Source organism: Spermophilus citellus (assembly GCF_964194105.1).
Source record: "Spermophilus citellus genome assembly, chromosome: 6".
NCBI classification, from domain to species: Eukaryota; Metazoa; Chordata; class Mammalia; order Rodentia; family Sciuridae; genus Spermophilus; species Spermophilus citellus.
Genome location: NC_138187.1, coordinates 68,507,495 through 68,534,554, shown reverse-complemented (window position 1 = coordinate 68,534,554; position 27,060 = coordinate 68,507,495). Strand labels below are relative to the sequence as shown.

The window sequence follows — 27,060 nt, the reverse complement described above, 5'->3', positions numbered from 1 at the left end:
TACACACCAAGATTGCTATAATCCACATCTTGTGTGTGTCCCAGACACCTATTTGATAAAGGCTTGCTCTGCAGGATGGTGCTGTTGGGAGGTAGCACAACTTTTAAAAGGTGGGGCACAGTGAGAGGTCTTGTTGTTGTGCCCCAATGTGGGATAGTGGCAGGACTTAGCCCTTTCCTCTTCCTCTCTTTTGCATCCTGTCTTTGAGGGGAGCAACTTTGTTGTACCATACACTCCTGCCATGATGTGCTGCCTCGCCACGGGCCCAAAAGCAAAGGGGCCAACCCACCATGTGGTGACACCTCTAAAACTGTGAACCAAGATAAACATTTTCTCTTTATAAGTTGATTGTCTCAGGTATTTGTTATAGTACTGAAAAGCTCACACAAAGAGGTTTGCTTAGAAAATTCTAAGAGTCATAAAAAAACAGTGAACTATGATTTAATGGGGGTACTCTCCTAGCAACAATAACCAACCGCACAAAAGACAACAAATTAGTCATTGTTCATGACTACAGTTTTTAAAAGCCATCCCACAAGACATGCAAGAAAGGTAATAACAAGAGTGCATATTGAATGGAGCTGGAGAATATCATGATAAGTGAAATAAGCTAATCCCAAAGAACCAAAGGATGAATGTTTTCTCTGATTTGTGGATGGTAATTCACAATAATGGAGGAGGTGGCCTAGGGAAGAATAGAGGTATTTTGGATTAGGCAGAGGGGAGTGAAGGGAGGGGAGAATATGGGGGCAGGAAGGACAATGGGAAGAATTGGACATTAATACCCTATGTGAAAGGAAGGGAAGGCAGGGGATGTGGGTATAAGAAAAATAGTAGAATAAAACAGACATTATTACTGTATGTATGTATGTGACTGTATGTATGACCAATGTGATTCTACAATATGTATACTCAGAAAAATGAGAAATTATATCCCATCTACGTATGAAACATCAAAGTAAAAAAAATACCCTATGTGCATATATGATTACCTGCCCATGTAATTCTCCATCATGTACAACCAGAAGAATGAGAAGTTATACTCCATTTGTGATGTGTCAAAATGCATTCTACTGTCATGTGTCACTAATTAGAACAAATGGAAAAAAAAAAGAGTGAATATTGGAGTCAGGTTTGCTCCAAAGTAAGCAATATGGAGAGGATACAAACTCCCTCTTCTATGTGTCTCCCTCAGGTCAGCTCCCCAGCTCTGGGCTCCTTCTGAAATGATACACCTGCTTTCTTGGGATCCCCATGAAGACTAAATTAGATAATATATATGAGAAAATTTTGTAACATGGAAAATACTGTACAATGTCAATTTTTTTTTTAAAGAGAGAGAGAATTTTTTAATATTTATTTTTTAGTTTTCGGTGGACACAAATTCTTTATTTTATTTTTACGTGGTGCTGAGGATTGAACCCAGCGCCCCACACATGCCAGGTGAGCGCACTACCATTTGAGCCACACCCCCAGCCCCAATGTCAATTATTATTGCCAGCCTTTCAGAAAGTATGTGGTCAAATCCAATTCATTTTAAATTTCTGGAACATAAGAAAAATATATTACATAGAGAGTCTCATTGATTCAGTGGTTTAAAAAAAAGGCAAAGTCTTTGATTTACTTTCATATAAAACATCATAAAGATAGCGCTTTCTGATCAAGAAATACAAAATTGTTAGCAAGGCAAACAGATATTGATTTGCCACTTCATATGCTGGTAGTTAGTGCTTTTCAAAATAACTTTTATCTGATTATAAAAAAATTTGTCCATTGTAAAAGTTTTTGAAAAATACAGAAATAAAATAGGAACGTAAAGAGATCACCATTTGTAACAGCTTGGCATATTCCAGTTCTTTTTTTTTTTCAGGCTATACTGTATATAGGGGCTTATATTCTGATGTTTTACTTATAATATAAACATTTTTCCTATGTTATAAAGAAAACCTTTTGTTGAACATGATTTTTAATGGTTACATATTATTCTATGTTGTGATTGTATACAAAGATTTAATATTATTGATTATTTACTTAGAATAGATTTCTAAAAAATGTTTTTACTAAGTAAACCACTGTTAGGTTTTTCATATATCTTGATTAGAGGAATTGCAAGCAAGCCAGAACTGTTAGGGGATAAATCTCATATAAAACTGCTCAAAGCACACATGCAGACAAATTGATTCTTCCTACATCCATCATTATGTATTTTTATTTTCAAATCCTCTTTCTAATACTTCGGGAAAGATCTAAGACAATTCTTAGCAGCACAGCAATTGTTTACAGGCATTTAGTTGGGATCACTATTAAATGCCTTGTGCAGAATAAACCAAAGAAATACTTTTTTGCAGGTGATAATTATGTCAGTCAATATCATTTCTTACTCTGGGGTATGATGTCAGGTATCAAATTTCTCCATTATGAATGTTCATGTGTTGATGGGGGTGTATCCCCTTGGAAGGAGATTAAAAAGACAGCATTACCTAAAAACCCCCTTCCTAATAATTTGAGAATGTCCAGAAGCCTTGGAGGGGCTTGGTACGGTAGCTCACTGTCTCAGACAACACCCTGTAGAGGATTAGCTTTCTTAACATTTCATCCTCTCCACCAAGGGAGTCAGGGGTCATTGGTACTCACAAGAGAAACCCAACTTAAGTAAAGTACGCTATTCATCTATTCAGCACCACATACCTATAAAGTGTCCAAAATGGCTCTTTAGTGACTAAATACATTTCCATTTTCCCATCACTTTTTCCCCTACTTGGCCATTTTCCTAAAACCATAATTCAAACTTTCCAAAAGGAAAAAAAAAAAAAAAAGAATCTCTGGGTAATCCTTTCAAGAATTCTTAGAAGGAAACTTTTATTATTTGATGACTCTTATGGGAATCCTAACTTGTGATTATTATTAGGATTTAAAATGTTTCAGCACCAACATCCACCTAGGTACTGTGGGGGTGGAGAAGCAATGTGAGCAAAAGACCACCTGTTTTGCCATGGCTGCTACACAATGAAAAAACTTGAAAGCAGAAGACTTAAGAAATGGGAGGATGTCTAAGGGAGGAGGGTTGGTTACCTCCCGAATATTTTAACTACCCACATTCTATTTACTTCCCAGGATAAGTGGGGAGCATCTTTCCCTGGTTGGGGTCCATCTGTACTATGAGTAGGGACAGGAAGAGGCCCAGCTTCTAGGCCCCTACCTAGAAGGGTGACGATGCTCTTTGGACCCAGGCAAGCACCTTTGTCACCCAGAGCATTCTTTTTCCAGAGCAGGATCCAAAATGGAAGGAGAACTCCTCAATTTTATAAGCCCTCCTACTGTAGCTCTTATGAATTAGATTCCTTGAATGCAGTTCCCGAGTCTCCTCTAGCATCTGGAGCAGGACTGTTTCCAGTGAGTCAGACAGGTGCCTTCACTTTCACCTTTGCAGGCCTCTGTTGTCGCCTCTGGGGATCTTCACATTGTAAGCAATGCGGTGTTTGCCACACTGGCAGCAGCAACAGAGCAATGTGCAGCAGGCTGGGGGATCGAAATTTGCAAACTCAGTATCCTGGGCCTCAGGCCAATGCAGGCTGGGTGCGTTGCTGTGGTGACACGTTTAGTCTCTGGGGAGGGATGCTGGCACACCAGCTGCATTCTTGGCACTGTGTTTGCCAGTGAGAAACTTGTGGAGTGGAACTGGTATCAACTCCAGAGGGAGATGCAAGCTGCTTCCTTAACTTCTTTGGCAATACTATCCTTTGCAACTTGTGCGTAGTACACCCTCCTGAATATTTACAAGAACTACTATTCGTGATATTCTTTGGGGTCTGGTTGGATGATACTTTGAAGGCAAGTGCTAAAATGATAGCAGACTTCCAGTTTACAAATGTAACTATAGCATCCCTGAATAATTCAATTTCCTAAAATTGGCACCTAACTATGCAATGAATTATCTTTTGCTGGGAAGGGATTCTAATCCCCCTCTCACTTTTTAAAAATAGCTTTTTACTGTTGCCAAGAGGAGAGCCTAGTATTTACTATCAGAGGAGGATATGTGAATTAAAATACTCGCTTTTTTCCCCTCTTACATTTCATTGGCATTACATTCGCCGAGCTTGCTAATACCTGAGAGAAAGAAATGCCCTTAGTTCTTCAGAATGCCTGACCCACCTCTCTTATTTGTGCCTGCAAGGCAACATGCACTAAGATTTGGCCACTTAGTATTCAGACCATGTCAAGATTCAAGTAAAAAGCCTATATTGCAAAGCTGGATGCACAGTTGCCAGACCAAACACAGTCAACAGTTCAAATCACAGTTAGATTATAAGAAAGCGTGGGGCAAGGCATGCAGACCTGTCTTGTCAATGAAGCAGTAGAGATAAAAGGAATTACTCTATAAATGCCAACTTGGGAGGCTTTAATGAATACAGAGATGGTGTTCTTTCCAGCTGCCCCTAGTTGACTGTAAAAGCTGGTTAAGATTTTGACCAGAAAGCTTTCTTCTTCTTCTTCCTCCTCCTCCTCCTCCTCCTCTTCCTCCCTCTCTTTCTTTGTCTTCTTTTAAATGCAAAACATCTAAGTATTGAGAAAGGAACAATTCCTCTGTGTATTCCCATAGTTTTGCAAATGGACAGCCATGTTAGCAGGCCAAGTGATTACTACTGGAAATATCAGATGTAATAGAGGAAATACAGTTTAGACAATAATTCACATATGTTAATGCTTAGTTCAATCAATGTCAGCTTTATTTTCTTCTTGATATACACAAAGCTGGCACACAATTTTAACTGATGAGGTAATGTCATTTTTAATTTAGAAAGCCTTAAGCTGTCCACTCAAACCAGTGATATCATCTTTGCAGTTGTCTCCTGAGACTTTATGTAAACGTAAGTAATGTGTCCTGGGCAGTTTGAAAGAGATTGTTAAGGATGACATCGGTCATCATAAAGATTTCTCCCCACTTTGATTTCTTTTAAATTGCTAGATAAAGTTGACATGACTGCCATATTTTAGCCATACCTGAAATTAATATATACCAGGATTTTTGAACCAAGGGAAACATAGAAATAAAATAAAGGTTTGAAGTGAATGGATTGTAATGTGTTCATGTTAGTTCTAGGGGAAAAAAATGGAAACAAATCAGATCCTCTAGCTCCTAGGTGACTTGGCAAATAAAAAGAAAGAAAACAGCAAGATACTAAGAAACAGATAACACCAAATAAACAAAAATCTCTTTATTTCCCTCAAGGACACTAGTGATGGTTTCTACCTTTTAAAGATAAATAAGTTGCCAGCATATCAGTTATCTCAGTGTAATCTTTAGAATAATATTTTATTGCTGCTCTATCATTTGTCTCTTCAATGTATCATTATTAAACCAGATTTTTTTAATTATATCACTTTGGTGATTTCAAGTGTGTCATATTTCCTTTTCAAATGCTATTTCTTGAATCCTTCAGCCTGGTGAGTATAGACAAGGTTATTTTCCAGTTTTGAATACATTTATTTTCTGTGAATAAATTATATTCTATGATCCACACGTAGAGTGGGGAAGATAATCTGTGTTTGAACCATTGAATGTGGGCACTGAGAGAATTTTTTTCTAAGAAGTCTGGAGTTTGACAGAACTGAGTCAAATAGTAAAGAATCTGTTTATTATTCCGCGGCCATATGTTTAGAGGGTCGCTCACAGAAATCAAAGTATTGTTCATGGAGAGCTCCAGCTAAGGAGACATTTTGAATTCATAAAAGAACTTCACAGTTTGAAAAGAATGCATAGCATTATGTATTGACACCCCACCACCATAGACAAAGGAACACAATTTAATAATAGAGAATTGTGCTCATGAGATTTTTCTTTTTCTTGTTAATTGGTTACTTTATCTGACATTGTCTGCAAGTATAATGGACACCATTATTCTTAATAGTTCTGCATTGCCAGATGATGTATACAGACATGATGTAGTCCATTTTAATTATTTCATTTTGCTAGATATTTTTTTTCCTCCATGAAAAATAGTAGTGAACACAGAAAGCACTTTTTCTCTTGACAGACTGTGCTGCATAATGTTACTTTCTGAATTATTGAAATTAAAAGGGTATTTCTCGCCAACCTAATGTTTCCTTCTCTGTTTTTTTTTTTTTTTTTTTTTTTTTTTTGTGTGTGTGTGTGTGCCAGGTATGACTATGTGGAAGTCATTGATGGAGAAAATGAAAATGGACGTCCATGGGGAAAGTTTTGTGGAAAGATTGCCCCTTCTCCTGTGGTGTCTTCAGGGCCATTTCTTTTTATCAAATTTGTCTCTGACTATGAGACGCATGGTGCAGGATTCTCCATACGTTATGAAATTTTCAAGAGAGGTGAGTGAGTAACTGATAGAACAAGTATGACTAAAAGATGATTTAACATTGATTTTACAAAAGGCAAAGTCAAAAGAAAGATGGGGGCGATGCTGTTATTCTTTCCTAAAGAATATATTTGCTCCTTACAACATGTTGAAAAATGTATTAAATAAAACTACCCATTGTGTGGAGGAAGTTTGTTTAAAATTGAACAGAAGCATTTTAAGAATCAAAATCGCATTATTCTGATGTATTCATCAGTGTGTATAAGGAATACACTCCATAAAATTCTTTAAAGAGTATTCTTTTTACTCTTAGAGTTTGATTTTTTTAATGTGTGAAAAAATGTATTATTCTCTCTTATCTTAAAGCCATCTACATCCTGTTCCCTTTATTTTATTACAAAATTCAAAACTGATAGTTCTCAGGAAAAACAAAACTGCCCACCAGCCTCATAGTTTCCATCACTACTTGGGGAGGGGGTATAGGAAGAGGCTTTCTACTCATGGGAGGTTAGTTGGGTGAGGAACCTATTATAGAAAACAAAAGAACAATACGTTCAGTGGCATTCCCCCAGGAATGAGATCTCAGTTACCCTCTCTATTACAAGCATTTACTTATCTTCTGTTGCAGTGGTGTATATTGGATTTTTGGGGGGATAGAATCTGACTATTCATAGGCTCCCAGACTTGAGGTATTGTTAGTTAGCCTTCTGTTACTGTAACAAAATACCTGAAATAAATCAACTTAAAAAGAGATTTTATTTGGCTTACAGTTTTCGAGGTTTTAGTCCATGGTCAAGTGACCCCATTGCTTTTGGGCCTGGGATGAGGCAGCACATCCTGATGGCACAGAGCACAACAGAATCAATTGTTCACCTATTGGCTGGGACATGAAAAAAGAGAGAGGAAGGGTTGGGGTCCCATAATCCCCCAATGACTGGAAGACCTCGCATTAGGCCCCATTTCTTAATGTTTCCACACCTTCAATAGTGCCAAACTGAGGACTAAACGTTTGTCATATGGACTTTTGGAGGACACTCCAAATCCAAACTATAGCAAGACAAGGTAACTTTATTTGAAAGTCACTGTAGATTCTCCTTCTGTATTAAGTTCAGTCTTTTCTATTACATGCATTTTAAAGTTAGTGTTAATGTGTTGGCAATCCAGGGATGGATGCCCAGGTTTTGAATATATTATCCTGAAGTATAATAGGAAGTGCCGAAGTATAACTGAAAGTTGGTTTAATGGAAAAAATTCAGCCATACCAGTTTGAACATCTCAGGTCCTTTGGGTCAGTGTCAACTGAAAATAATGAAAAGTCGAGTCATTGGGAGTTTGGGGGAATACTGGTACCACTTTGTTAAATTTCTGATATCTGTTTTTGCCCCCATAGAGATAGAACTTTCTTCAGAAATTTCCTTAGAACAAATTCCATTAGTACAAATGATAGTATACATATAACATCAGTATAAGCATATGTTTATATATGTACATATTTTCTTGTGTTGAAAGCTGTTTGATTTATTACATGAATCATATTACACATATATGTATATGTATAAACACATTCATGTCTACATCCTCTTGCCTTCTTGCCTGGAGAACTACCAAAGACAAAAGATTTCAGAAAGTCTTCAGTTTTTCTCATGAAGATGCTCAAAAGAAAAAATAAAAAAAAGAGAGAGAGATCTTTCAAAACCGATATCCCTGAAATTTGAAAAAAAATACCACTATTTCCAGAAACTCCGAATGACTCTACTTTTCTTTATTCTGCTCCTCAAAATTCTTCACTTATGCTCCAGATGAACTCAGTTTCTTATATTCTTTAGTCTCAGATGACCATAATTTCACTGTCGAGCTATCCAACAGCATCCTTGGGAATCAAAGCCTTCTTTTCTTTCTCTTCTGGACTCTCTACATCTAGCATGACTTTTAGTTCTTACTTTATATCCAAATGTCTCAACAAATCACAGCTTCCTATATGTCCCACTGCCATTAACCAAATAGGCACAGATTGTGGTTCTCCCATGTTACTTAGTGCTGACACACAGGCATCAAGTGCAGTCCTCAGAACACCTGTAATGGGTTTCCATCACCTGTTAGGTTAACACTCAGTTCCTGCTTGAGGCTGGATGCCAACTACACTTGCACTTGGACTTGTCCACCTGTGACTCTTCCAGATCTGCAACCTATCTTCCTCCTTCAGGACAAGGCACTGGTTCGTCTCAGCAGAACAGAGTGTGAATTTGAATTTTGCTGCTGGCTATCTGTGTGAATGCACAGAGCCTTAGTTTCCTGATCTGAAAAAAAAAAAAAAAAACCCGAAAACCAACAATAACAAAAAATGCCAAACAAATGAAATATGGAGACTATACCCAGCACTGGCTTATTGTGAAAATCAGATGAGAACATGGAAAATATGTGGCCAATGCCTGCCACTGACAACATGTTTGCTAAGCAATACTGTTAACAGTGATTACGGATAAAGATAGTGCCTTCAAAATACAGAACCCTTGTTCTCGTCCAGTATAATCATTCTCTTCTTAGGAATTTGACTCTGGTGTTTTTTCCCTCAGGAATCTCTTTGTTATTAATCTGATTTTTTAAAAAATATATGCACTCAAGTTGTCATCTGTGTTGTATTCTATATACTATATACAGTATGTGGAATATTTTTGTATGTGTACAAGCATAGAATACACACACACACTCCACTCGCTAATATTTTCAAATTATTTCATATCATGTATGTTTTACTTCCCAACTAAATGAATACTACTTGAAAAATGCAAATAACACATATTTTTACGCACTGCATACATGTAATTATACACTCCATAGAAATTATTAATATAATACATTTTTGTATGTGTGTATATATATATATATATATATATATATATATATATATATACATACACAGGTCATGAATGTTTTATGCCCAGAAACTATTTAGTAATATTGCAGAATCTGTAAATCTCTGTTCTTTTGAAAATATGCCTCTTCTTTCAGGGTGCCACCATTTCAAGTTTCCTCAAAACACACAAATTATGCTAATCACAGTTTAATGCAACCAGGAAATTGATCTTTTACGATGACCTTGAATTTTTCAAAAGAATACAGTCCGAGATTTAGACCATTTCTGAATCCCTAGGGCTACCTGTCTAGAGGCCCATCTTTCCCTGACAGTCAGCAAGGCCAGCCCCCACCTCTTAAACCATTCCTCCTGAGTCATCCTAAACCACCCTAATCTTCCCCAAAAGCCTTATAATTATCCCCATTCACCTAATGAAATTTCTCCAGGAAACCTAAGCCTCCCTACCTATCACTCCATCCCTGTCCTTCTCTTTGGACTGGGTCATCCAGTCTGTGATGCTGGAAGAGGCTGAGCAGTTTTGGTGGGTCTCAGCGTGCAGGATGAGTGTCATTTGTTGAAAGCAGGATTGGACACTTGATACACATTACACAATTAAGAGTCTATGTATTTAAGCTGGGTGGGATAGTGCATGCCTATAATCCCAGAAACTTGGGAGGCTGAGGCAGGAGGATCACAAGTCTGAGGCCAGCATCAGCAATTCAGCAAGGCTCTAAGCAACTTGATGAGAACCTATCTCAAAATAAAAATAAAAAGGGCTGAGGATGTGGCTCAGTGGTTAAGTGTTTCTGGGTTGAATCCCTGATAACAACAACAACAACAACAAAAAAAAAAAAACCCAAGAGTCTGTATATTTAATAATAATTTCAAACTATTATTATTATCTGACCTCATCATCATTAACAACTTGTGGCTATATATAAGTACTCTTGATCTTATAAATAAAATCAAAAGCATGTTGTCTGTCACTGGCTCCAGATGTGCACACAAGCAACCCTCACATCTGCAGCTTATCTGCTCCTGCTGCACACAGGGCTGCTGGCCTCACTCTTGGGTACTCACTGCAGAATTCCTGAACCCTCCCTGTCCTTTTTAGAGGAAGCACTTGTTCATCTGTGGCAGTAACTAAGATAAATATCAATATTGAAACAAAATTTGAAGAAAATATGAAACTACAGAATCTTTAGGTTAGGAAAGACTTTTTTTTTTTTCCAAATCCGAAACCCAACTTTTACGTTATACACAGAATCTGAGAACCAGAAAGATTAAGAGGCCACCTGAGGCTGCATAGCATGTTATTGGTAAAGGCAAGGCTGGAACTCAGATCTCCTGACATTCAACCTGGTTCTCCCCCATTATCCCAAGAAATGTCCCCACACTGTGTCAAGATAACTAGGAAACCTGGGATAGCTTTCAAAGGTATGTGATGTGACAAGGACCCAGTGGAAATGTTGAAATTCACTTAGTTTTGAAAGTATGCTCGTAGTTCCTGTCATTTTTTTTTCTTTTATTAAGTCTTTATCCCATGTGGATGAGTTTATCTTTTTGAGAAGGAGGGAATTTTCTTTTTTTAAACCGTAAAAAATACTTTTATTCTTTAAACAGAAATGAAACTGTTCTGCTGTCCCCATGTATTGTTTCTTACTTCTAAAGTGTAACATAGAAGAAAGCCTTTCTGAATAGTGGCTTTTGTCAATCACATGTTTGGAGAGGCTGAAGAAGTCATTGATATGTCATTATACCAGAAACACATTTTGCATTAATTGTGACTTATAGTTCCCAGCATTTGTTCTACAAATTGCATTAGAAGGTAAGGGAGACCATGGTAGGGTTCAGGATATGGAATAAGAGATAGCTTCAAAACATTTAACTACTAAAACCCTGACTAGGTATTCAACATTTAGAAACTAAAAAGATTCTCAAATTTTTTTTCATTATTATTAAAGCTATGTAGATACCTTTGACAAATACTATATTGGCAATATGGATGAGAAGGAGGGAATATTAATACCTGCATTAGGGGCTGGGATTGTGGCTCAGTGGTAGAGCATTCGCCTAGCATGCATGAGGCCCTGGGTTCGAACTTCAGCACCACATAAATGTAAAATAAAGATATTGTGTACACCTAAAACTAAAAAATAAATATTAAAAAAATAATAAAACCTTGCTGTTTGCTTTGCCTTACAAGGCCAAGCCAGCACATTTCCCCCAGAGAGAAGGATAGAGGTGTCCAGGGTCACTGTTACTATATTTTGAAAGTTAAATTCTAAGGTGCTCCCAATATCCTATAGACAGACAGATAAATAGATACATATATGTATGGGATGGATGGTTGGATGAATGGACTGATTGACAGATATTCTTTGTGAATTAATGGTAAGAACAGTGACTCAAACTGGCAAAGTCACTGTTATCTCAGGAGTCCTAGAGTAATTTAGAAATGGATTTTTAAACCTTTACCTAGACCTGGCCTGGTAAAATGCAATACATTAATAACTTTTTAACCAGAATCAAACAGATAAGCATTTGAGGCCATCATGGTGAAGTATGGGCCAACAAGGTTTTGGAGTTATTTTGAACCAGTCAGACTTCTGCAGGACAGGATTACTGCACCCATACAGCAAATACCATTCTTCTGCTCTCCAGTGCCATGGGTTGCTCATATGAGTGCAAGAAGAGAGGCACTGTTTTGTTTTCTCAGTACACTGTCAAATGGAGATGGAGATTCAGTTTACTGACCTAGCCACTAAAATCAGAGATCTGCGAGTTAAATTTAATCTGCCTTGATGCCTGGTAATTTACCACTGGTTGCTAGTCACATAGAGAGGATATTTACTTAAGAGCAATCTCTAAAACCACCTGACTTGGAGTTCAATCCTTGCATGCCATTGCAGGAGGCCCATCACTTCCAACTATGAGCCATAGTGAGAGAATGATGTAGGAAAAAAAAAATTGTTGAATCAAATACCCCCAGGCTTGATCCTGAGATTCAAAAGGGTCAAGTCATCTTTTGAGTCACAGTCTTCATTGTAGCCATTTGAAAATCATGGCAATGGTGGTGGTAATAAAAGGCAGAATGGATAGGTTCATGTTATTATAGGTAGGAGGTGGGTTTTTTGGTGGTGTGGTCAATTCCACCCTACTCAGTGCTAGATACCATGAATTGAAATTGGGCTCATTCATACAGTCATAAGGTTAATCTGTACTATGTATGAATGCCCTGGATCATTTTCAATTACAAATCACCATAATTGGTAAAGTCTTCGTAATATTGAAAGGTCATGAAAATTATATATTATAAATATGTACATACACACATTATATGTATAAGTACACACACATTATACACACACATCCATTAACATGCAATTTTAGAATGGTATACTGTACGTAGCTGATACTTTGGGGAAGGTTAGGATGTCGACATTGATATCAGGTGACTGACTTCCAGCATCGTGGCCTGTAATCACAGTTTATCGTGCCCTCACTAACAGCCACACGTTACCAGCACACCTGTGTCAACACCACTCAGAATGAGTCACTCGCCCTGGGTACATGTACGAATTACCTTTCACATTTAGTTTGTCAAAGAGGCATAGGTCACATCTGGCAGAGTTACTGAGTCACTGGTGTAGGAATCTGAAACCCAAACTCCCTCTGCAGAATTCTCTCCCTTGCCTTTGTAAATGTTCTATTTCACCAATAAAGGGCTGTCAGCCTCAAGATTTAAAGATTTAAGCTTGAAGGGGCTATAATTATTTCTCTAGGGCTCTGTCGAGATTTCTGCAGCTTACTCATTCATTGTTCCCACATGATTTTATATTTGTCATTTTTTTTCCTCCTGCAACAGCAGAAGGCTTTAAATTGCTTCACATAAATGGAAAACTAAGGAGAGCACAATAAATCTGAGTTTGACTTGCCATACCTATCACTAATATGAAAAGGCTGAGTAATGCACGATTAGGAGAGTGATTATAATGGTGGGCTTTCATTAGAAAAATATTGTCTTTGCCCAGGTTATTTCTCAGCGAAGTTATTTAAGTGGGATTTTCACTCTCCTCCTTTTTTTCCTTTTTTTTTCTCGTTTATTCATAGGTCCTGAATGTTCCCAGAACTACACAACATCTAGTGGAGTGATAAAGTCCCCTGGATTCCCTGAAAAATATCCAAACGGCCTTGAATGCACTTATATTATCTTTGCACCAAAGATGTCCGAGATAATCCTGGAATTTGAAAGCTTTGACCTAGAGCCTGACTCAAATCCTCCAGGGGGGATGTTCTGTCGCTATGACCGACTAGAAATCTGGGATGGATTCCCTGATGGTAAGAGCTAAGATCAGTACGAAGCATTTCCCAAAGAGGAAAGACCTGGGGGAAGGGGTATGGGGATTCTTTTACAAGTGTCATGATACATGCATCTTCTTTTTTTTTTTATAATAGCTCAAAAGGGCAAGGGAAAACAAAGCAAAATGGCAGCTCTCCACTGAGCCAGAAATGAAGTATTTTATCTCAGAAAGACCTTAGTAATTATCTGTGCAAATCCTTCATTTTATAGATAAGGAAGCTGAGGCCATGAAGGATTATTCAAGGTCTTTAGAACAGAGACCAACACATACATTTCCTGACTAAATCATTTTCCTCATTTCACTGTCCTGCCTACTGGTCATTAATTCATAAACTGTCAGAGGATGGGATCTTGAGAGAGCACTGAAATAAAACCATTTGTTTTTACAAAAAAACAGACTAAGAATCAGAGAAGTTAAACACTTTTAGATTACATTTAGACATTTAGGAAAGAGAATGAGATTATTTGGGCATTCCTCATTTAGATAGATTCCACACTTGCCATTTAAGGAATTTTCATCTTTGGCAATTTGAGTCACTACAATATATCATTTATATTCTTTGCTCCTATCATCTGAATTAGTTCCTACATCTAAAAAATATTTATTAAACACCTACTCTGTATTAGGCCCACGGTTCTAGCCACTTGATAAGCAAAACAATCAAAGATGGCTGCCCTTTCGGAGTTCATATTCCTCCAGAGGGAGTCAGACAATAAACAGTGCACAGTACAAATAAAGTGATATGTGCCTGGGATGTTAGAAGAGGACAAGTGGTATCACAAACCAAGAAGGAGAGAGAGTGGGGGAAGGGAAGGAGGGAGATGTCACTGTCAAAAACCACGGGAGGAAGGAAGGCCAGAGGAAGGGAGAGAGATACAGGGATCTTTTTTTCATAATAGCTCAAAAGGACAAAGGAAGAACAGAGCGGAATGAAAGGATGAGAAATTAGGGGAGGAGGAAATAAAGGTTAAAACTTTAAATAGGGTAGTCAGATTAAGCCATATCAAGAAAGTAACATTTGAGCAAATATTTGAAGGACATAGGGGAAACTATCCATGTGGACACCGAATGAAAGTTTTTTTTTTTCCATTCAATCCTAGTGAATTTGAAGACTGAATGGCAAAAATACATACCCAAATTCTGAATGGAGGGAGATAGCATCAAATAATGTGTTGCAGCTGCATTGCTTGTCTTGTGATTAGTCTGGTTTAATATTAGGATTTCTCCAGTGCACACACACTACACAGATCAGAAAGGACAACTTGGAAGTCCTTAGTGGTCATTCAGCTAGAGAGGTATAACCATCTATGAAACAGAATTGGAGTTTATTCTCAAGTAGGAGGAAAAATTGTTAGAATAAGTTGTCAATAAAGAACAAATAGAGGGACTGGAGTTGTGGCTCAGTGGTAGAGCACTTGCCTAGCATGTGTGAGGTACTTGGTTCAATTCTCAGCTCCACATATAAATAAATAAATAAATATAAAGGTCCATCAACAACTAAAAATATATATTAAAAATTAAAAAAAATAGAACAAGTAGAATGAGAAAGAGATTGCCTAGGTCTTTGAAATAACATTACAATTATAAGTAATTTTATCTGTAAATTGCATTAGAGAAAAACTGATTTTAGAGATGCCTTACATTCATTGGTATAAATGCACCCATTTACTAAGTTAACCTTAGTTTAATATCTTCTTTGGTCTTTTACCTATAAATAGATTTATGATGATCTTAGCAATTACTTCATTAAGTAATGAGATTTTTTCCTAAACACAGTACTGACTGATTTCCAAGTATTCAATATGATAATTAGGAAAACAATATTATAATAGTGTTGTAACAATACTTGGGACACTTAATAATGGGTTTATTTGTTCATAATCCAAGTTTGCAGCCTTCCTTTCTAGATCTTTCATTTAAATTGACATCTGAAGAGAAGGTCCAATCAACCAACTTATTTAGAGTATTTTCAGAAAGAAGCACATTGTTATTAGTGTCAAGGGTTTTCCAAAGTAGTAATTTTCTGGCTCTAGAAAATCACTGAGTTGAAGCAAAGTACAATGAACAATAAGAATCATCAGCCTTGCAATTTACCCATGTTTTGAACTATGGTGTGTTTCTCACTTATTCCTGGGGAAACTGGCTTTGGACTATGAAAAAAATGTTTGTATCTTTGTTACTGTTTACCTGGCCTTATCTAGCTACACCTGCATAACAGCACTTTTTTAGGCAAAATGAGACATTGTCCTCCTGTGGTTTTGGTGTCACTAGAAACATTTTGTCATAGTAGTTCAACACACATACTTCCTCTGCCAACAAAATTACTGTTAGTCTTTGATATCTTTTCCAAAAACAACAAGCAGAAGGCACTGAAGGCTTTTAACCATCAAGTGATTTTATGTTGCACTTTATCATAAACATTGAATTAAATGACTAAGTAATTGAAAGCTATCCATTGATTCAAATTGGCTTTGAAGAAAAACAGTTTACTCCAAAACTCAAAATTCAAGGCATGCATGTTGTCAATCACACATCTCCATCTCTCTCTCTCTTTGAAACTCTATGGATTCTCAAGTAACTATTCTGGAGGCATTGGTGGAGGTTTACATATGGTCTGAGCCACAGTAGACATGCTGCCCTGGTGGACATTGCAGGAGCCTGTGCTGAATGTTGGAGCAAGAGATAAATGCTTAGTTCACAGGACTAATGTTAGCTCACAGCACTTGGGGGCAGATACAGTCAACCCTCCACCTAAGCTGACATCCCTATGGACAGAACTGCCATTGTTATCCACCTCCCCAAATAATCAACCATCTCAGAAATAAGTCTCATAATAGGAAGAAGGGAAGTTTTGTTTCTTATTTACTTTTACCTTTAAATTAACCTTCTAAACCACAGTGATAAACATGAATATGCCATTGGGTGTAATTCCAAAATTTATTGTTAGTACTCTAGATATTTTCCATAAAATGATTTCTTAGTTTAAGTAAGTTATAGATGGCCTATCTTGTGCCTTCAAAATGATTCCCTTTTTTTATTTATTCAAAATATTTCATTTCAAAGGATGATGTCACAGTCAATCTTTGCTCCCCCCATCCCTCATTAGAAAGCAGTAGAAAGCCAAATTATCTTGGTTCTAAGATAGAGTTGTAATTATTGCAGAAATTATTGGGAAAAAATACAAACAAAAACAAACAGATAAACAAAAACAGCGGCTATTGCCACCCACTGTTGCCAGTGGATCTTTTAAACGTCACCAATACTCTATTTTATACCTTCTAGTTCTGTTCTCCCTCAAATGATAGCTTGGTGCATCTTGCCTGCCTACATTCTTCTATAATTCAATTTTTGAATTATCCTCGTGGTTTTTGTGAGAGTTTTCATTCATCTCCTTGGCCTTTAGGTCCCTGGTAACAAAGAGGAAATCCAATAGCTGCATTCATGTAAATACACAAATGAGCACACACACGAGCCGGATAAGAGTACTTCACCCACTCTGGTTCAGATCAATATTGCATTAGCTTGCTAGGCTAAGGTCTCGCTGTTGTTCAGGAAAATTCAATACCTCTTTGTATTATCGTGGCAAAAGCCTTTCACTCTCTTATCTTGAGGGCTCCTAAAGAGAGTTGCATGCTGCTGTCCGGGGGCAATGTTCTAAAGGACAGAAGGCAGATTTACCCAGCATGTCTTAAACATTATAAACCAGTGAGTCATGGAGACTCTCTAAATTATGAGTCTGCATTAGACAAGTTCTCTTCTGTTTCCTCTTTCAAAGAGACTCCCCCTTCCACCCTCCCCAAAGGATTGGGGTGATAGTGGAGGGGGAGGATCGGCCGCCAGAGCTTCCTTGGGATGTTCACCACCTCCCTTGCCATATTCTTGAGAAGGTCAGTGGCTGTGGTGATCAGAAAACGACCCCGAGGATTAGGGCTTTAAAAGTTTGCCCACAAACTAAAGAAAAAGATTATGAAACCACACTAATGGAATTTAAATGAGGGAAAAATGTGAGGGAGGATGAATGGACTCTAAGCTCCCATTTATAATTACAGACAAGAAATGGGATTCTGTTTGAGGAAAGGAAAGACCTGAGTTTGTGGCGCTAGCAGGATATTTTCCCGGATATGTTATGGGCAACATGGAAGTCTTCAGGGAAAGAAAAATATATTGAGTTCATGGTAGGACCACATCCAGAATGAATCAAATCTAGCAAAAATTAGCATTTATAGAAGAATTTGAGGCCGAGGTTTACCTGAAAAGAAGCAAAAGACAGTAAGTTTTATCTCTTGGAGATACTTTATTCTGAGAACTGGGAAGCCTGATTTAACAAAATTCTCTTCCCATAATGCAAAGTGATAGTCCATGACAAAGTGATGCTCCTTACATATTCTGTTATCAGTCCCCTTCATTGGGTGACCCTCCTTGTTTTTTTTTTTTTTTTTTCATGGTAAAGCATTCTGTATACACAATACATTTGGTTATCAGAGAGGATTTCAGTAGAAAGGACGGTCTTTGAATTCGGACATATTAATTACTTTGAATGCATAGAAACATTTTCAGGAATTCAATATAACTATTTTGCAGGAACTCAAAGATATGAACCACTTCAGATTAGTTTAGTTTTTTTTTTTCTTTTGTTGGGGGTAGGGAGACTGCTTATTTTAAGAGAATTGGTCGGGCTGCAAAAATATCAGCAAAAGATCTACACATTCCAAAAAGGAAGGTGTTCAGATTAGCTGCCCATTATGAACTCAGTTGGTACTCTGGACCCCAAGAAGATGGGTTCTTGTGGGCTTTGCTTTTGCAATCACATTTGAAACATCTCCCAGGTCTTATCAGCTGTCCTGTGCATCCGAGTTGCATACACAGGCCTTGGATCACCATGCCCCCTTGAAGGCCTGTTCCCCCAGGGAAATATCCACCTACTGTGCTTTCTTAAATGAAGCAATAATTCTTAGTTGAAATGCACAGAACCATGTATTTCTGGGAGGGGAAAACAGTCCATACCAGATTGTCCTTCTAAGTCCAAACCATCTGGTGTGTTTTTTACCATATGTGCAATGAAAAAAAACCTAGAGAGAAAGGATTTTTTTTTTTTTTTTTTGTCTTGCTGCTGAACTGGGCAGGGAAATGGAAATATTCTCCAAGTACAAGGGTCTTCTGCATTATTCATGAGGAAACTTATAATCACTCATTGCCAAGGTTTGTCTAAAGCACTTTAACAAAGGTGTGACCAGCTTAAGCCAAATAACAGTTTGACTTTAATACACATTTGTCAATGTTTTAGATTGTCCATTGCCTCGGGTACACTTTTTCTCCTGTTGTGCATGGGCAAATGGCTGCTTTGGGCCATTTCTTGGCCACCAGACAGTATAATGTAGTCACTTCTCTTAGGCTTGGAAGAGAAAATAAAACAAGCTAGAATTTCCACAATTTCCATTCAGTTTGATTATAACTTACTATTATGTATAAATCATTAGCATCTAAAGTTTTAAAATTTTTAAATCATGGCAATTATTTTTTGGTCTTCAAATGCAGTCCTGAGTAGAACATGATCCTTTGTCTTTCACCTAAGTCTGTGATGTGGATCATATTTAGACTCCAGGGCTGAAAGATGGAATGAGGAAGGAAATTGGGCTTTCACGGTCCTAGAGTAGACCCCCTGTACAGCTCTGCTTTTCAGGACATAGGTCTTTCAGAGGATCTCCTCCAAGGACGGAGAAGTGAGGACAGGCAAATCCAAGAGAACACAGTGAGCACAGTCTAGCTGCAGTCTCTCAGTGCTGGGCTGTGCATACAACTTGGCCCTGGAGATGAATGCCAAGGTGCCACTTGACAGCCCAAATCTCATTCTTTGCAATTGAAGCAAGCATTTCGATTCTGTTCCTGAAAATGATCCTGCTCACTGGGGAATGTGGTTATGCCTGTTACTGCCCTTTTGAGTACACTTTAAAATCCTCTCTGCAAACCTGATCCAATATGTTCGCTGCAAACCAATTAACTAGGGGAGACTTGCTTTGGGTTAGAATAGACTTCTGGATTCTGCTGGGACCCATGTTTGTAAATGGTTATTTTTACATCTGCTGTAGAAGAAAAGACACTTTGACATTCTCTATATTTCTGCCTTTCCAGTTGGCCCTCACATTGGGCGTTACTGTGGACAGAAAACACCAGGTCGGATTCGTTCCTCATCGGGCATTCTATCCATGGTTTTTTATACCGACAGTGCAATAGCAAAAGAAGGCTTCTCAGCAAACTACAGTGTCTTGCAGAGCAGTGTCTCAGAAGGTCAGTATTATTCATCTTGCAAAGCCCTGTGGTAAATATTCCCTGTTATTCATCTCTACACACCTGCGGCCACATGAAACGCTAAAGCTATGTTTTGTGAACTGGGGTGCTAAGTGTTTGTTTTTCTCTTTAAAAATTTTTTGTATGTGTGTTTTTATGAATATCAACAGGAAAAAATATTTGGTGTGCTCTCTCCATAAAATTGTGGATGAGCCTCTGAAATTATGGTAAGAAGTGGGAAATGGCAAAAGAGTGTCTCAAAACAATGAAATATGACCAGACCACCTCCCTGTCACCTCGAATGAATAATAGACTAAGAATCATAAAAGGAGAGGCTTGGATCCCAGATGATAAGGACAAATGGGAGGTAGTTGATGAGCGTAACAGTCACAGAGTGAATAGTGTATGGAGGTTGGTTGTGAAGGACCCTGAGGGAAGCCATTCTATTTTCTTTCTTACCTGAGTAAAAGGAGATATTCATGTAAAAGCAGCGCATTTTAAATTTTGTTAATGCCTTGCTTTCAAAGCAAGAAAGTAACATATTTTTTTTATCCTATTAAAGTACTCAACTAACTCAATCCTTTCTCAAAGTTCAGGTGGTTTCCACCCCTTTTCAGAGTCTGAGAACAAAATTGGAAGAACAAAGTTACATTTTCATATTTCATCAGTTCTGACCAACAAGTCATTTACTGAGAGGACATGGGGTATTTGGAGACCTATTCCAGAGATGCTAGTATCTTCTCGACAAAATCTTACTAGAAAATAAAACAACCAATAACATTTGAAAATCTTATTTGTACTTAATTTGACTAATTAATTGACCTATTATGTGCCAATAAATACTGTTTATATTACAAATAGTGAACCTAACTTTAATGTGTGAAACCAGTGGGAAAAAATTTTTTTATGTCATAAAACCTTATCAGGTTAGAAAATTCAGACAACACAAAACCTTGATATGTTAGTCAACCTTCGTATGTTAGTCTACTTTTCCTTACGGTCACAAATACCTGAGATATAATACCTGAGATATAAAGAAACCAAAATTATAAATAGATTGTAAAGAGTTTTAGAGGTTCCAATCCATACTTGTTGACTACGTTGCTTTGGGGCCTGTAGTGAGATAGTACATCATGGTACATCATGGCAGGAGTGTGTGGTAGAGCATAGCCACTCACCTCATGTTCAGGAAGCAAGAGAGTAGAAAAGAGATCAGGGTCTATAATCCTCTTTGAGGGCACATCCCAAATGACCTAAAGACCTCTCACCAGGCTCCACCTCTTAAAGGTTCTACCACTTCCCCATAGCGCCTCCCTGGGAACCAAGCCTTTCATACATCAACCTTAGGGGATTTAAAATTCAAACTAGGAAACTGGAATTTTCTGGATGGTTGAGAAACTTCCATTTACATCATAAAGCTTTGTGTATTTTCCACTTTTGAATTGGAATTTTTCTAAAATTGATTACTTCCTTCCCAATATCACTAAATATGCTAGGCCTAATGGAATACACATTTTGATGATTTGTGGTCATTGATGTGAGCATTATTATTTTATGTTATAAAACTGTGATGTTCTTTGGGCCATATGATGCTGTAGTTTAGCCCCAATGGAAACTTTTATGTTTTAATAAAATAACTAAGAATGTTAATAATTATGACCATTCCAGGATCAAGGGGCATGAAACAAAAGGAGTGAGGGAGAGGTGGCCGAGGTGCCAATTGCAAGGAGTTTGAAAGACAAGAGACTTCCAATCTACTGTCTACTGAATATGAATTGCAAATAGACATAGAGTCTTTTTCAATTTTTGAAGATATTAGAGAAAATAATCCAAACTAAATTTTTTTAAATACAGTTTTTGATGTGTACTCATCTGACAGATGCACAGTACACATGCATGCATTCATTGTTGGAAATAAATCAGAATCTTCACCCTTTCCTAATGTCTTTCAAATATTATTTTTGTCAACCTAGACCTACTTGAGAAAATCATTAATCACTGTGATGATATTCATGGCCTTATTTTTAAATGATGCCATGAAAATACATGTATCAATGCTATATTTTATTAAGTTCCTTGCTGCTATCTTTTTGTAAAACTCTGAGTGAATGAACTCTTTAGTTTGCCAGATTCAAAAGAAAATTGCACCTTTGATCCCTTATGTTTTGATGACTTTGGGTCACATTTTTTCCCTCTAGATTTCAAATGTATGGAAGCTCTAGGCATGGAATCAGGAGAGATCCATTCTGACCAAATCACAGCTTCTTCCCAGTATAGCACCAACTGGTCTGCAGAGCGCTCCCGCCTGAACTACCCTGAGAATGGGTGGACTCCTGGGGAAGATTCCTACAGAGAGTGGATACAGGTATGTAGCACAAGACCTGGCCTAGCTAGCTAGGGTAAAGGATGGATGGTTCCAGTTGCTTTGAAAAGCTGCTGAATAGAAGCAATATCAGGTAAAGTGCCTTCAGATGAGAAGAGATGGGAAAGGCCCTAGGCATAACTCTACAGATAATCCCTCACTACACAGTCAGGAGGGCATATTCAGAAACCCCCCTGAAAATCCACTGACCTTCCCAGATCCTCATACACGGCTCTTCACACAATTTCAGTACAGATGGCTGATAACAACTAAAAGATCTGATCTTTTTCCAGCGACTATATACTTTCCTCACATTTCCTATTTTGACATATGCTGATTCCCTTGATGAAATATATACATTCTACTTGTAGCTGTGCATGAAATTACTGTTTCCAAGTTTAGGGTTTTCTGGTTGTTCAGAGTTGAAGAAGGGAAAGTAGGGGTTGCATTGTATTTTTTACATAGGTCTATGGAGCACACACCCAAGAAGGGGTTTAATTGAGGGCTCAGATCTCTGTTAGTTATTATTCATGTATATGTATGAAATGTATATTAGTGACCTCATTCATAATGTTGATTCTGCTTTTCTTACTTTGCTCTAACATGGTCTTCCCTGCCACAACTATATACCCCACTGATCCCTCCTCATCTTCCCCCTTCCCATCCATTGTCACCATTTTCTAGCAACCTAACCTACCCTATTCTCATCCCCAATGCCATCCCCAATGCCTGATCTTGCCCAGATTTGACACCTGGATGTTCCTACCCAAGTCCTGATGTACACATTCTTGAGTTTTTCACCCACTGGCAAATGAAACATACGTACCTGGATCTTTAGGTTAAACTGCGAATTATACAAAAAGGTATTTGCTAAAGGATCCAGACTTCCTATCCAGGAGAGTATCCAGAGCCTGTCTTACATTCATGCCAGATATATTAAAATGACTAATTCTCAGAGAGAGTTTCTAAGCAAGAAAAAAAAAAACAAGATGATTTATCCTCTCCTTTCCACATCTATTGCTATTTCAGTCTTTTGAGCACAAATACCAGATTTTGTTTTACTTTGGAAAGGTCAATATTAGTTTAACATACACTTAAAATGAAATAGCCTATTATAGGAGACTGAACTCATGCTAACCTCTAAATGATAACACTGAGAAATGTGGAGAGGGTGAGAAAAGATGAGACTTTTACCTTGGGATTGCTGAATCGGGCTCTAGATTAAGCCGGGAACAAAATGAATTTGCCTCTGTCAAATAGCTCTTGGTAACTTGTTTTTACACATCTCCAAACCAACAAGCAGTTCAGTATGATTGACAGATGTGCCTCTAGAGGAAAGCTTACATTTTGCAGTGCTAAGCATGTTTGCATGGTAATGTAGTCCTATTCTTGGTAATGCTGAGAGCACTCAATAATGTAGGGCCAGTGGTCTTGCAAGAGTTCTGAAATTGCAACTGTAGCAATTCTTCTGTGCAAGGCAATTCTATGTCTGTAGAAACATGGAGACCAAATGGGCTTTCACAAAGCATTTGTCAAGAGGACAGGATTTTACATCATTCTTCAGAGTTAGGCACAATTTAAGATTCCTACAGAAGAAAAAAAAAATCTCAATGCATCCAACTCTTTCTGTTCACAGAATAGCATGGTCAGGAGAAGTGAGGTAACCCAAGTTCCTCCAAAATGAAGTTTTACTTCTTGCTCGTGCTATTCCAGCACCGGGCCAGCTGGAGCTCTACTCCACATCTTCTCACCCTGGCACCCAGGCTGAGGGAGCTGCCATCTTCTGAAATGGTGCTGCCACCAAGGCAGGAGGAGAAAGAAGATGTGGACCATCATGCTGGCTCTTGAGGTTCCCTCACAGAGCACTTCCACATATCATTGCCAAAGCACATTACTTAGCCATACTTAATCAAGGGGCAGCAGGAAGGCACAGCTTGACAAGTGCTATAGGGAACAGAGAGGGGAATGCTTGTTGAACAGCTTGAATGGCAATTGTACCATTCACAGACCACTTACCATTTATTGACAGCTTATGTGGCCTGACATGTGCTATGTACTTGACCTATTTTTTATTTAATCCTCACTACTGTCCTGGGTAGGAAATGTAATTTTCCCCATCATAATAACGAGGACACTGAGATTCAGAGAAATTAGTGAAAGTTCAAGGTCACAGATGATGACAGCATTTGGAAACAAGATTGGTTGGACTCCAATGCGTGTTTCTTTAAATGACATTGTGCAATATCTTTTTCATTCGTTACCACTCTTACAAATTCAAGTATATCTTTGGATATACTCTATGCTTTTCCTTAAGCTGGGAAGACTCACACTGAGAAGGGTTGGGTGCTGACTATTTCTAAATCTAGAAGGTAGGGATCTTCTCCTTGGTTGTTCTGAGGGGTGACTGTCACAAAAGCTTAGCTTCTAGTTCACCTTGTGTTAAAATTGTCTTCATTTCCCTTTGGGGCTGAGTGGCTTCATTGACGTGCTTGTTGTGTCTGTGTACAGAGCAGGAACTGTTATCATCCACCGATCACCTAATTATGAGTAATTTCATGTGTTTCCAGTTTTTCTGAAGCTCCTTGGAAGTGGCTGTCTGGTTGTTTGCATTGGATAGATGTTTTAGAAATTAACCAACAAGTACTACAGTATAATTTAGACTGAGGGCAAGAGGCACATACTTCTAATCACAGGAATGTTAGCACACATACATTTCTATTTTTATGCACAGAAGTATGCAGATGACATTTGTTTTCTTTTCCAGCCTTTTCCCATTTTGCATGAAATATACCCCACCAAAGATTGTTGCTGTAGCAACAACAAGGACAAATACTTGCATGTGTTAAATTAATAAGGTAACATTGGAAGCTGACTTTCCTTCAAGACAGGAACAGTCTTTGGTTCCCATTGTTTTCTCTAGGAAATTACTGAGTGACATAAAAAAACAATGCCTCATTAGCTGTGGATCTGAATGTCCACATTGGTGCTTCCTGTGAGATCTGTTGTCTGCCAGGAAGCTTAAAAACAAGCTGAGGAGCCAGGCGTTCAGTATGAAGGGACTCGAAGGGAAGTCCCAATCTGAAGGTTTGCACATGGCCACATCCTGCTTAGCAGGCCACATTATGTCTTGAGTGATTACAAAACTCTTGTCAATGAACAGAGTTGATCACCCTGTAAAACTCGCTCATTTCTCCCCCAGAGTATTCCATCCTGTGTCCTAAAGCTGCTTATGTTATTAATTAATTTATTTTTTTTTCCTATTTCGTTGTTTCTAGTTAAACAATCAAGGATTCAGAATAAAGACTCAGTGTATCCACGGTACAATAAAAATTCTTCTTAAGTGCATTATTGGAGCCCATGCCATTAAACTCATTGAAACTTAGTTTTGTTTCCTATAAAATAAAGATAATGTAGCCTTCACTCCAAGCTCTAGCAGTCTATGATACTATGAATCTCAGAAAAAAAATGCAGTCTCAGTTCTTTCTTTTCTTCTCTAAAATCTAAATGCATAGCATAATCTAACTGTTCAGGAGACATATCCTCAGAGATCCTAAATGTAGCCATTCACATCCAAAGCAGAATTTAATTCATTAATTATTCCAGTGTTTTATTGATGATAGTGGTCGCCACACTTTAAACGGATTCATCCTTCCAGCTTTAATTAAAGCTCTTGGGAGTACTTTCCTCCAAATAACTGTGACTTTTCCCTGATTAAAATGCCAGGAGACTAAAAACAAAACAAAAACAAGAGACACAATGCCTGGGTGGGATGTGAACTTTTTGATCCAGAGACATCAAAATGGCACCAGGGACTAATCGATTTCCACACCCTCCAGTGACTTTAGAAATAGATTTGACAAACCAACTCAGACTGCAAATCCACTGCTCTTCAAATTTGAGGGCATTGTCATTTGTGGAAAAAAAAATGTGTTAGATTATTTATGCCTCCACTTATTTCAGAGGAGCACAAAACAATTGGCTTCTCAACCATATCCTGTTTGGTTTGGTAAATCAGCCCCTATTATGGATTATTCACACAGAAGAAGGAAACCTCCAGGAAAACAGTCTGCAACTGCAAGAATATATGCGCAGACCCCTGAAACAAAAGTATCTTCTCTTCGTTGCATTTTCTAGAACGGATATTCATTCTGAGATGTGAGGAAAAGGAAAATTCCAGAAGAGAGTAGCTAGTGCTTACCTTCTGAGGACACTAGTTTCTAAGCTTTCCTATTGTCTGATTTGTATTTCTCAGATAACATTCAAGTCTTCCACACTTGCTCTTTGAAGGCTCTTTGAGAGCAGACACAATATCCAAATCTCCTAATGTAGTATGGAAGCAGATACATTAACAGGAATCACAACATACCACAGCAATGCACACACAATCATCTTCACTCCCTTGAAACAACACTGTCAAAAAAAGAAATGATGGTAGAATGAGTTAGACATCATTACCCTAAGTAGATGTATGAAGATATGAATGGTGTGAAAATACAATCAGTAACTTGAAAAATTGTGCTCTATATGTGTAATGTGAAATGAATTGCATTCCGCCATCATGTATAACAAATTAGAATATGTAAGTAATGTAATAAATAAAGTAGAAACCAGATATTTGAAGGCAACCCAAGAAGTGATCTATTTACTCCAAACTGGTCTCTTTTTCAGATCTATTTACTAAGGTAGAAGACCATTTCTGAGGGTGCAAGGGATTAATTATTCTCAGAAATGTTCATGTTTTTCTGTTTATGGTCCATAATAAGATACTGCCCTTTATAGTGATCAGATCCTATGGACCTTAATTTGAACTTTAATAGCAACTAAAATAAAATCAGCTCCACTAGGAAGGAAAAAAAAAAGTAAGTG

The 27,060-nt window shown here is 37.8% G+C and overlaps 1 protein-coding gene across 4 annotated transcripts in view; it reads left to right on the top strand.

Annotated features, from left to right (window-relative positions):
* NRP1 (neuropilin 1) overlaps positions 1-27,060 on the top strand; it is a 141,697-nt gene that overhangs the window by 52,894 nt on the left and 61,743 nt on the right. For all 4 annotated transcript variants that reach the window (XM_081298962.1, XM_081298961.1, XM_081298960.1 and 1 more), the window contains exons 4-7: positions 6,161-6,342; positions 13,297-13,524; positions 19,677-19,832; positions 22,031-22,197. In XM_081298962.1, the coding sequence (XP_081155088.1) occupies positions 6,161-6,342; positions 13,297-13,524; positions 19,677-19,832; positions 22,031-22,197 (733 nt within the window). The remainder of the gene's footprint in view (positions 1-6,160; positions 6,343-13,296; positions 13,525-19,676; positions 19,833-22,030; positions 22,198-27,060) is intronic.